This window comes from Phascolarctos cinereus, unplaced genomic scaffold (assembly GCF_003287225.1).
Source record: "Phascolarctos cinereus isolate Bilbo 61053 unplaced genomic scaffold, phaCin_HiC Scaffold_1;HRSCAF=81, whole genome shotgun sequence".
Taxonomy (NCBI): Eukaryota; Metazoa; Chordata; class Mammalia; order Diprotodontia; family Phascolarctidae; genus Phascolarctos; species Phascolarctos cinereus.
The window spans coordinates 195,208,209-195,220,560 of NW_027555514.1; the positions used below are offsets into that span (position 1 = coordinate 195,208,209).

Sequence of the window (12,352 nt, forward strand, 5' to 3'; positions counted from 1 at the left end):
AGCCTCATATAGTCTTTTCCATGTAAAAGTGAAAATACTGTCATATGATTGAGCTTATGCCTACTCAGGATTACTGGTAACAGAGCTTGACTTACAACTTTAAAACTGTAATTCTTTATATGACTAAATAACTTTCAGCTATTCTTAAATACCCTTTGACTTTAGGTTAGATTTAAGTTTAACATGGAGAAAAGCTGACTCTTCTAATGATCATTCTTTGCTTTTTAAATAAGAATACATTTGTATATACCCGTAGAGTCAAAATCAGAACACACAGACCATTTTGAGACGTCTGGCTATCATTTATATCATGTATCTGTTTTTTTTTAGGCTTCACTCTTGGACCTCAAGGAACATGCTTCTTCTCTGGCTTCCTCAGGACTGAAGAAGGATTCAAGGCTTAAGACACTAGAGATTGCTTTGGAGCAGAAGAAAGAAGAATGTTTGAAAATGGAATCACAATTGAAAAAGGTTAAAAAAAATGCCATGTGTTCTTGCCTTATTTACATTGTAGATAAGTTAGGAACCTCCATCACTATCAAGTGAAAAACATAGGAATGATTCCAGAGGTTTAAAATGTCGTATTCTTATACCTTATTCCTACAATATCTTAATGCTGGGTGTGTGCCTGTGTATGCATGTGTGCTCATGTGTGCATAGTGGGAAGGGAAAGGAAAAATAAAAGAAGGTGCAAAGCATGTATAATACTGTGTGCCATGCTCGTAGCTCTTTTCCTTCCTAATCTGTTACCTTACTGAAATTCAGGCCCTCCAAGGAGGAATGGAGTATAGTGGGAAGAACACTGGACAGATCAGGAGACCTGGTTTCTTGGATTTTATATTCATGGGCTATTTGCTGGACTTTTCTTGGCTTTGGTGTTCTTACTTTGAAAATGATGGGTGATCATTAGGTTATTTCTATTAATTCCATTCTATTAAGAAATCGTTGATTTTCGTATAGATATTTTAGCATAAAATAGAAAAATGGGCAATGTCTTATATAGTTTCTCTTGGTACGCAGGAACATTTGGTAGACCAGGCATAAAACAAATTTTCTTGATGATCAAGTTAATATTCGTTCTATTAGAACAGTTTTGTATATCCCACATTGCTTCCTTTTCTAATAGTTAAAATACCAGGGTCAGCGATCCTGGGTTTATAGAGTGTTGGACTTGGAATTAGAAAGACCTATGTTCTTATCCTGCCTCAAACACTTAATAACTTTATGATCTATGAGAATCACAGAATCTCAGTATTTGAGAGTTGGAAGAGACCTCATTGAGCACAGGACAAGGGAAGTTAATGTGGTTATGAAGTGGTAGAGCCAGGAATAGAAAGGAAAAATTTCCACTTTAGCTCTTTCCCAAATACGTAAGTCATCTGGCAGTATTATTGGTTTTAAAACTTCATATTCATGAAATGCTGGGAAGTCAAATTTCAAACCTAAGAAAATGAGCAAGTTATGTGTCCTAAGGTAACTTTTGAGTAGATAGAAACTATTCACTGAGCTTCATTCCTTAGGGATTTATTTAGTGATGCCTGATTTAGATCAATCAATAAGTATTTATTAAACACCACGATGTGTGAGGCACTGTTCTGAGTGCTGAGAATACAAAAAGAGAAAAAAGACAGTCCCTGCCATCAAAGAGCTAACAGTGTAATGGGGGAGACAACATGCAAATAAATATATGCAAAGCAAGCGATATATAGGATAAATAGGAAATAATTAACAGAGGGAAGGCACTGGAAGTATTGGGGAAGGCTTCCTGTAGAAAGTGGGGTTTTATTTGGGATTGAAAGGAAGCAAGGAAGGTAAGTAGTAAGAGTGGAAGAGGGAGAGTATTCCAGGCATGAGAGACAGATGGAATGTCTTGTTCCTGGAACAGCCAGAATGCCAAGGTCACTCTATCAAAGACTATGTGGTGGGGAGAGAGACAGACAGGATGTGAGAGTGAGGAAGGTGATGTGTGAGCCAGAATGCTGGACTCATTCGTAGATTTATCCTCTCCAAGCTAACCATTTGCATTCAACAAATATGGTGGCCCCAAGGCAAGACACCTACCACAAGACAATGTGAACAGATTATTGTGCTTTTTCAAGCATGAACAGTTCATTGCTAACTTGGAAAGAAAGTTGAGTCAACACATGATTGGCAACAGTGGAGCAGACAAGGATTGGGCAGCTTTCAGAGATTTGGTGTACAATACTGCATTTACTCATCTGGATGAGAACACTTGCAAACATCAAGATTGGTTTTATGAAAATGATTGAGAAATTCACGATCTGCTAAAAGAAAAACAAGAACTTTACAGGGTTTACCAACAGAACAGTTCATCCATGTCTAAGAAGGCAGCATTTAACTCCATCAAAAGTAAAGTGCAAGCAAATTTTAGAGAGATGCAGGATTCTTGGCTCAGTAAGAAGACAGATGAAATTCAGTTTGATGCTGATATTAATAATCCAAAGTGCTTTTATGATGCCCTGAAGATTATTTATGGTCCAAAGATCTATATTTCATCTCAACTACTCAGGGTTGATGGAGCCAGATTGATTAACGATAAGGACATGATCCTGGAGAGATGTGTTAACACTTCCATAGAATTCTCAACAGATCATCATCAATTAATGATGAAGCCACTGAAAGTACACCTCAGGTAGAAGTCAGCCCCTCTCTAGCCGAACTTCCAACTGAAGAAGAGGTTTTGAATGCTATCAGCCTCCTCTTGTATGGCAAAGTGCCTGGTGCTGATTCTATTCCAGCTGAGATTTATAAGGCCAGGGCTCAACTGCTCATACAGGTTATATGGCAAGAAGAAGTTATCCCCCAGGAGTTCAAGGATACCTCCCTCCATTGGCAGTCTCTATAAAGGAAAAGGAAATAGGTTGTTCTGTGACAATGACAGTGTGGTCTCTCTCTTAGTCATTGCTGAGAAGTTTCTTGCCAGAGTTCTTCTTAATAGGCTTCAGAAAGGACCAAGGAACAGTCAATGTGGTGTTTGCTGCCTGACAACTCCAGGAGGAATGCTGGGAACAGAACAGAGTTCTGTATACAACATTCATTGATTGGACCAAAGCCTTTGATATAGTTAGTCATGCGGACTTGTGGAAAATTATAGCAGTTCCATGACAACATGCTTGTACAGGTTCTAGATAATGGACAATCCTCTTGTGCTTTTTCAGTGACTAATGGAGGGAAGCAGGGTTGTATGCTTGCTCCCAAGCTTTTTGGAGTGATATTTTCAGTGATGCCTTCAGTCAGAATGGCATGGCATCAAAGTCAGCTACTCCTCGCTGACAGTAGACACCAAGGTGCTTTCTCGAGCTGAACTGCCAGGCATTCAAACTCAATTGCAGAGCACAACTCTGATGGGCTGACCATGTTATTTGAATGCCAAATGTACATCTCTCTCTCTCTCTCTCTCTGTGTCTATATCTGTCTATCTCTTTGTCTCTCTGTCTTTCTCTCTCTCCCCTTCTCTCCCTCCCTCTCTACACACATACACGCATTACATATATATTTTTTGAAATTTTTTATTTTTATTTTATATTTTATTTTTTCCTAATTATATGTAAAAACAATTTTTAACATTTGTTTTTTAAAATTTTTGAATTCCAAATTCTTTCCCTCTTATCCTTACTCTCTCCTTGAGAAGGCAAGCAGTTTGATATAGATTATACATGTTCAGTCATACAAAACATTTCCATATTAGCCATGTTTCAAAAGTAAACACAAACAACGCCCCCCCCAAAAAAAACCCCAAGAAAAATAGAGTAAATAAAAAAAAAAGTAAAAAAAACATGCTTCAATCTACATTTATACTTCATCAGTTCTTTCTCTGGGAGTGGATAGTATTTTTCATCATAAGTCCTTTGAAATTGTCTTGGATTGTTGTATTGCTGAGAACAGGCAAGTCATTCACAGTTGATCATCATACAATATTGCTGTTACTATGTACAATGTCCTCCTGCTTCTGCTCACTTTGCATCAATTCATCTAAGTCTTCCCAGGTTTTTCTGAAAGCTTCCTGCTCATCATCTCTTATATTCTCTTGTTTCTTATTTGCTTTTTTATGTTCCCTTTGAGTCTTGTATTTGGAGATCAAATTTTTTATTTAGCTGTGGTCTTTTAATTAGGAAAGCTTTAAAGTCCTTTATTTTGTTAAATGTCTTTTCTTTTTTTAACCCCCTGAAGGATTATATTGTTTTGCTGTGTAGATGATTCTTGATTGTTTAGAATCCTAACTCCTTTGCCTTCTAGAATATCATATTCCAACCCCTCTGATTCTTTAATGTAGAAGCTGCGAAATCCTGTATAATCCTACCTGTAGCTCCACGATATTTGAATTTTTTTTTCTGGCTGTGTGCCTTGACCTAAGAGCTCTAAAAGTTTTGAGATCTCTTTCAGGAAGTAATTGGTGAAAATTTTCGATTTCTAGTTTTTTCCATTTTGCTGTCTGGTTTCTAGGATATCAGCGCAGTTTTCTTTGATAATTTCTTAAAAGGAGTTATTTTAAAGTTGTTTGGTGGGGAATTTGGGAAAACTCAGGAGAGTCCCTACCTTTACTCCCTTACCTTGGCTCCGCTTCCACACAGTATATTTTAAAAATTGTTTTGACCATGTTTTTGCTACTTTTCTTCCTAAGAGAATATATTATTTTACCTTTATGGTATTTATTATATGAATTAAATGGAAATAATATGAATATATTTTTAATGTTGTCTAAAACTTTAAAGAGATTTCATGTATATTTATCTTTTCCAACCCAACAGTATTTGCCATGCAAATTTTCAATTTGAATTTATTGAATATTTTACTATTTGAAAGTAGGAAATAGATCATTTTAAGTTAGTGGCATATAAAAATCTTATTCTTTGTGTCTTGAGATTCTACATATTCTTCTATCTTGTTATTTTATGTGCTTATTATACTGTACTTAAACTGCTTGAAATGGGGTAAAAATTAAGGTTTTAGTAATTTTAGTTATTACACATGTGGAATATATTAAACTTTTATGTTTTCCTATGAGAAGCTTGAATCTTTTATGTTCTTGATTGATGTATTTGTTCAATATTTTCTCTAAATTCATTGTTTTATTCTTTATTTTCCTTCTCTTCACTGTAGCTATTCCTTATTCACTGTACTTGTTTCTTCTTCTCTTCTTTCCTGTTTTTTTCCTCTTCCTTTAGCACTCCGAAGTATTTCTGAGCTATTTCCACCTAGGCCAGGAAGTGATCTGGCAATCCAAGGCCAATGTAACACTGTTTGAATTATTTAAGTACTCCATGAATTCATGTACCTTCTTGCTATTTTAGAGCCAAGGGCATGTACTATGCTCTTTTAATCTCTTCTTTACTTTAATAGAAGGTATGTAGATTTGTTGGATGTCATCAAAATTTACTTGAAATTACGCTCTGGAAACTCTAATTTTATAAGGCAAGAAATCCTGAACAGATGTGAGTGAGACTTAAATATCAGCTGCTTTTGCTTTGTTTTCTTCCAAAGGAGTTTCTTTCAGGACTTTCCCTCTTTTCTTCTGATTGCTTGTACTGTCCTGTCATATGGTTGGTTTTGTATTTTTTCTCTCTTAACAGAGAATAAAATAAAATTTTCTACCACTTTAGTGCAGGCCCTCATCATCTCATGCATGGACTATTACTGGGTCTCTTCCCTGCTTCCCTACTCCCTTCCATCCTCCATTAAGGTGTCAGTGATTTTCCTGAAGTGCAGATCTGACCACGTCACCTCCATACTTAATAAATTCCAGGGGCTCTCTGTTACCTCCAGAATCAAATATAAAATCCTTTGTTTTACATTCAAATCCCTTCATACCTAGCCTTGTACCTGACTACTTTCCTCTCCCCACTATGCACTCTTCGATCCACCACTGGTCTCCTGACCATTCTCTGAATAAGACACTCTGTCTCTTAATCTGGGCATTTTCTCTGTTCCCCATGCCTGGAATCCTTTCCATCTTCACCTCTGCCTCTTGGTTTCCCTGCTTCTTTTCATTCCCAGAGATAATACTACAAGAAGCCTTTAAAATAAATATATTTTGGATTCTATTTAACATTTTATTTTTTCCCCCAATTACATGTAAAAACAATTTTAACATTCCTTTTTCAAATTTTGAGTTCTAAATTCTTTTCCTTCCTCCCTGTCCTCCCACCTATTGAGAAGGCAAGCAATTTGACATAACTTATACATGTAGTTATGCAAAACACGTTACCGTATAAGCGATGCTGTGAAAGAAAACACATACTCCCCCCAAAGAAACCCCAAGAAAAATAAAGAAAAGGTATCCTCGATAGGAAGCCTTTTCTAACTCCTCTTAATTCTAGTCTTTCTCTCTGTTATTTACTTCCTATTTTGTGTATTTTTTTTAAGAAAACATATTTGTTTGCTTCTTGTCATCCCCATTAGTATGTAACCTCTTGGAGGGCAGGAGCTATCTTTAGCCTCTCATTGTGTGCCCAGTGCTTAGCACAGTGCCTGGCACATAGTCTGCACTTAATAAGTGCTTATTAACTGATTGACTGAAAATAAACAGCAGCCTAGGTAACTGTAGACGTTAACCTACTCTGTCTTGACAAAATGTCAATGAGAATTGGTACATTTAATCCTTATGGTGTGACTGCTTGTGATTTTGCCACTCAGACCAATTTAGATAAATTGTTCTTTGTTCCACAAAGCGCTTTGCATCTGTTTGTCACATTCATGCATATCCATGATGGGAAATAGTAACGACACTAGAAATTTTAAATTTCTGTGTTAAATGTATTCTGCATTATATTAGGAAAATTGGATTATTAGCAGGGATAATCTTAAGAGTTTTGATATTCTGTTGCTCAACAAATGTTTATTGAATTTAAAAATAATAGGGAATTACTTCTTTAAAGTACATGTATTTCAGAAGTGCATTAATTAAAATATTTTTAATGTGTTTTATATTACTTTCATTTCTGAGCATACTTCATTTGCTTCTGCTCCCTAGTTCCTTCATAGAGGGAGTAGCATATTGAATTAGGTGAATTCAGCAGGCAAGAGGCAAGGATGCAGATAGAGCCATGGCTGTGTCCTGAGCAGAGGCACGTAGGTGGAAAGCTTCAGTTGTATGATGGGAATGACTAGATCTTAGGGTTAGGAATTTAGAGCTTGACATTGTCTCAAAGGCTACCTAATATATCCTTCTCATCTTAGAGAGGAGGAAACTGATGGCCAGGGAAGGTAAGTGACTTGCCCAAGGACTCACAGGCAGTAAGTGTAAGAGGCTGGATCTGAAATCAGACTGTCCAGTTTTGAACCTCCCTTTCTCAGAGAAACTCTTTGAAAAAGCTCTCTCTACTCAGTGCTTTTACTTCCCCTTTATTCAGTGTCTGCTAAGCTATCTACAGTCTGGCTCATATCTCATCACTCAACTGAAGTTAATCCTTCCAGAGTTATCAGTGGCCTTATAAATACCAAATCTAATGACCTCTCACTGTCTTCCTTGTTGACCTCTGTGCAGCCTTTGCTGCTGTCAGCCTCTCTTTCCCGGGCTCTGATGATACCACCCTCTCCTATTCTCCAGCCGTCTGATCATTCTGTCTCAGTGTTTTTTGCTAGTTTCATCCATTTTATGCCATCGAGTTGGTAGACACATTCCAGGGCTCTATCCTGGGCCCTCTTCTCTTTTCTTTCACTTAGTAACCTTGTCAGCTGCCTTGGATTCTAATGTTCTTAACTAACATCTGCATTTTTGTAGTTGGGAAAGACCAGCTTCTGATAAATGAAAAGTCATAATAAAAGCAATTATTATTATTATGGTCAATTTAGTCTTCTAAAGATATAATTTTCCTATTTAATATTAGTAGGAAGCAATTTATAAAGTCTAGATTGTATTATAGAGTGCTATTAATATTTTGTATTTAGATTATGAAGCTAAACGAGAAAGGAAGAAGGGAAAGAAGAAGGTAGACAGAGCAAGAGTCCACTGTTTTCTCAGGTGGTCTCAGGTCTTCTTACTTCTCTTGAGCTGAATGTCTCAAGAGAAGTTTAATTCTAGAGGCTTCTCTCGATTCCCATAGACTATGAGTCACTTTGGACCTCTGATGATCCAGCGTGGATGGCTAATTCAGCCAATGAGAAAGACAGTTTTATTTGGACTTCTCACCTCTTTAGCTTCCCTGTGTCCTCTCTTGCTTCATGCTGATTGCAGGTGATGCGTCTCCAGTATGAGTTACTAATGCTTTTTGGTTGGTTTTCTCCCTTACTCATTCTTTTTCCTGCCAGCTAATTCTTTACTTGTTTCTCTTCTCTTCTATTGAGTGGAAATTCTGGTTCTTACTCTTTCCTGGCCAATAACAGTGTGGTTGTAATGGAAAATAAAATTTATATTCGATTGTTTGCATTTAATACAACCTGCTTTCTTCTATAGACACTGCAGGCCCTTTCAAGCTACAACTTGAGATACAATTTTAAAATATTGTACATTATTTTATAGAGACTGTAAGAGATTTTCAAGGTTAGAAACATATAGCTCTGTAGCTGGAGAGAACCTGATGGGCCATCTTGTCTAATCTCATTGTATAGACGAGGAAACTGAGTCTGCTTAAGTGGAAAAACCAGAATTTGAACTTAGATTCTCTAACTCTGTAGTCGTTATTCCTTCTATTGCATCAAAATTATTTTGACTACATGCAATTTTGCCCTCCTCCACTAACTTTGGGATCTCTTTCCTCTGTGTCAGATTCTAGCATGCCAATATTGAGCGTAAAATGAATTGTATCCAAAGCAAAACTTGTTATTTTCCCCTTAAATCCTCTGCTCTTCCAGATTTTCATTTGTAGTTGTTGTTGTTGAGAGCACTTACCATCCTTCTCCTCGCCCAGGTTTGCATCTTTAGTGTCACTTTTAACTCCTCATTCTCACTTCACATGCTCAGTAAGCTCCCGTATCATGGCTTTTCCATTTCTACACTATTCATTCATTCATTCGTATACACACACACACACACACGTATGTATGTATGTATGTATGTATGTATGTATGTATGTATGTATGTAATTTTCTCCACTATAGTTCATGTTCTTTTTATCTGTATCATAAACCTAGACTATCACAATGATCTCTTATTTGCTCTCTCTACTTTAAATCTTTCTTTCCCATCCCTCTGCCCAAGTCCATCTTTCACACAGTGATTTTCCTAAAGCACAGATCTAACCACATCACTCCTCTACTAAGTAAACTCCAATAGATCCTTATTGTTTCTAGGATCCAATTCTCTTCTTCATTGAGCCTTTAAACTCCTCATAATCTGGCCCCTTCGTACTCTTCTAATCTCCTTATATCTTCCTTTCCTCTATGTGCTCTTCAATGCAGCTGTAGTGATGTACTTTCTGTTCCTCATATATGGCTTTTTGTTCTCCACCTGGCTTGCCTTCACTCTTAGAATGTTCTCTTTCCTTACTTCCCTTCTCAGAGTCCTTGGTTGTTTCCTTCAAGGAGATCTTTCCTTGGCCCTTCAGTTGCTCATGCCTTTCCATCCCAGGTTATCTTGTGTATTGTATGTGTCTTGTATAGACTGCATACATACATAGGGTCTCCCCTGAGAAGAAAGCTGGGTTGTGTAGTGGGGTTCTAAATTGATCTTAGATACCTACTAGCTGTGTGACCCTGGGCAAGTCATGTAGCCTCTGTTTGCCTCAGTTTCCTGTAATAACAACACCTACCTATAAGGGATGTTGTGAAGATCAAATGAAAGTATTTGAAAAGCTCATAGATCAGTGCCTAGGAAATAGGAGATGCTTAATAAATCCCTCTCTCCTTCCTTCCTTCCTTCTTTCCCTCCTCTCTCCTACTCTCCCTCTTTCCTTTCCTCAATATAAATTTCTTGAGGGCAGGGCTATCTCATTTTTCCTTTGTGTTGACAATGCCTAGAGGCTTAATAAATACTTATTTTTTGATTGATTGGGGGGTGTGTGTGTGTGTGTGTGTGTGTGTGTGTGTGTGTGTGTGTGTGTGTGTGTGTGTGTGTTTTTCTGATGGGCTTTGTCCTGATTTACTTTGTAGGCACACGAAGCAACTCTAGAAGCCAGAGGCAGTCCTGAGATGAATGATCGACTTCAGCAGTTAGAGAGAGAGATCACACAACATAGGGATGAATCCAGTAAGGCCCAGGCAGAGGTAGATCGTTTGCTGGAAATCTTAAAGGAGATGGAAAATGAGAAGAATGATAAAGATAAGAAGATAGCCGAGCTGGAGAGGTAAGGATGGATAAATTGGAAGTTGACTGATGAGGTCAGAATGGTTAAAGTATGGATTTGTAACTTTTTTGGGGGTGGGGGGTGGGAGTATAATTTGGGTAACTGGTTTTAGCTTTAACCACTTTAGTTCTTGACCTTGCTTTATTAATCTCCTTGTCATTCATTGGTTACTCTCATTTCTTGTAGTTTATTAGAGGTTACCACAGTGGTGAGCAAAGTAACAGGATGATGACATTATTTAGTAGAGTAAAAGGTAATTATTAATTCTAGAGTTTGAGCCTTGGTCAGTGAGATTACTAAGAGTTCATATAATTAATAGCCCAGATATTGAGAATATTTACTGTTGGAATGGACCTTATTAATTTAGTTATGTTTCCATTGAACTCTTAATTCTTGGGCTTTTCAAAGTGATGGATGTGCAGATAGTTCTATCACTGTAGACATCACAATTGATAGTTAAGAAAATTTAAATAACATTTGGATAAGATTTTATGGGCCTTTGACCATAAATCTAAGGTTTACGAGGTTTCTTCATAGGCCTATCCATAGAACGCATCCAGAATTTCCTTTGTTATTTTCTTTTGTCTTAGAGTATTTGAACACAGAGAATCTTCCTGCTTCTTGACCTTTTTATGGTCTTCATCACTTTTGCACATAGATATGTATGTGTAAAGCTTTTAATACCAGTTAATACCGATTATGTTAACTTTTGAACATCTTCCATTGGAACCTCTTCAAATGAAGAAGTTAATAGGTGCCAAAAGTAACTGCATATCTTGAAATACTGACAAGGGTTTAAAACTACTAGTATGTATAGCTATTATTGCCCAATTTTTAGGGGCCATTCGTTATCATTACTTTGAAAGCTCCTGGAACCATTCTGTAAATGTTAGGTCGTTTCCTTCCCCTTCCATTTCCCTTTACCATACCTCTTCCTTCTTCTCCCTTCTCACTTCTCTTCCCCCTCCCCGTCTCCCTTTCTTAGAAAATCCTGAGGCTTAGGTTTCCCAGATTTTTTTAATGCTTTATTCTATAGTCTTAGAATTTTAGATAAACTAACTCTCTCCCTCCCATCCCCCAGTCCCATAACTTTACATTTTCCATTATTGCAATGACCTCTGAAGTAGCTGAGATATATAACTGACTTCTCTAATAACTGCCTCCAATTTTGGTGTATTCAGCCGGACTGTATTTTCAAAGCCATAGTTACCTGAAATGTCCAAATTAGATTTTCTGTTTTCTTTTATCTTTTTTCTCCTTTCATTTGTGTGTGTCATATTTAGAATTATTGCCAAATATTTACTTAGTAAATTTTTATGAAAAAGCATTTTGATTTATTAGTGTACCCCATCTCAGCATGTGGTAGTGAGAATTATGTTAAAGAAAGTCTCACTGTGCTATTTAAAAAAAATAATACAACATTGCTTAAAAGTGTGTACTTTTTCTCATCTCTTTACTTGCAAAAAGAGAAAATAAATTCAGTATTTCACCCTAGTGCTCGCTTGGGGATTTAGGTGTAATTTTGAAAAGGAGTAAATTGTAGTTTGTTAGGTAGAATTGTGGCCAGTGGCAGCTTTTGTTAGCCATTATAATTCACCCATTTGAGGAAAAACTATAAATTTCCCACTCTTTACTCAGAATATGACTTGAAAGGCTACTGAAATTGTGGGCCCTTTTGCCCTTTCAGGCACATGCTGCTACATTTTTGTAGTATATAATCCAAAAATTTTTAACCCTTTAAAAAGTTATATTTCTCTGTTTCACAACCATATTATTTCTTTTGTATCATGGTCACAGATGGGAACAGATTATAGAAATTTAGAAGTTCAGGAGACTTTATAGATCAACTCCTTTTGCCAGTGAGGAAGTGGAGACAAGGGTAAAATGATTTGTCTGTACTTAGTCATTGGTGAAACAAGGATTAACAACTCTTCCCATTCCACTAAGACCATGTGTTTTGCAGGATTTAGTGGTAGTTATCTTTCAGACTTTTTCTGTCTGTATGGATCTGGTACCTTGATCCTAGCTTAAAACCATTATACTGTATGAATGTGGTATTTTTTGTTACTCAAGATTTTGTCTGTTCTAGAGAAAACATTTTAGCTTACATG

General features: G+C 36.8%; 1 protein-coding gene across 10 annotated transcripts in view; it reads left to right on the plus strand.

Moving 5' to 3' along the window:
* Positions 1 to 12,352, plus strand: part of ERC1 (ELKS/RAB6-interacting/CAST family member 1) — a 342,335-nt gene that overhangs the window by 125,674 nt on the left and 204,309 nt on the right. For all 10 annotated transcript variants that reach the window (XM_078156089.1, XM_078156085.1, XM_078156087.1 and 7 more), the window contains 2 exons: positions 331 to 471; positions 10,048 to 10,241. In XM_078156089.1, coding sequence (XP_078012215.1) covers positions 331 to 471; positions 10,048 to 10,241 — 335 coding nt within the window. The remainder of the gene's footprint in view (positions 1 to 330; positions 472 to 10,047; positions 10,242 to 12,352) is intronic.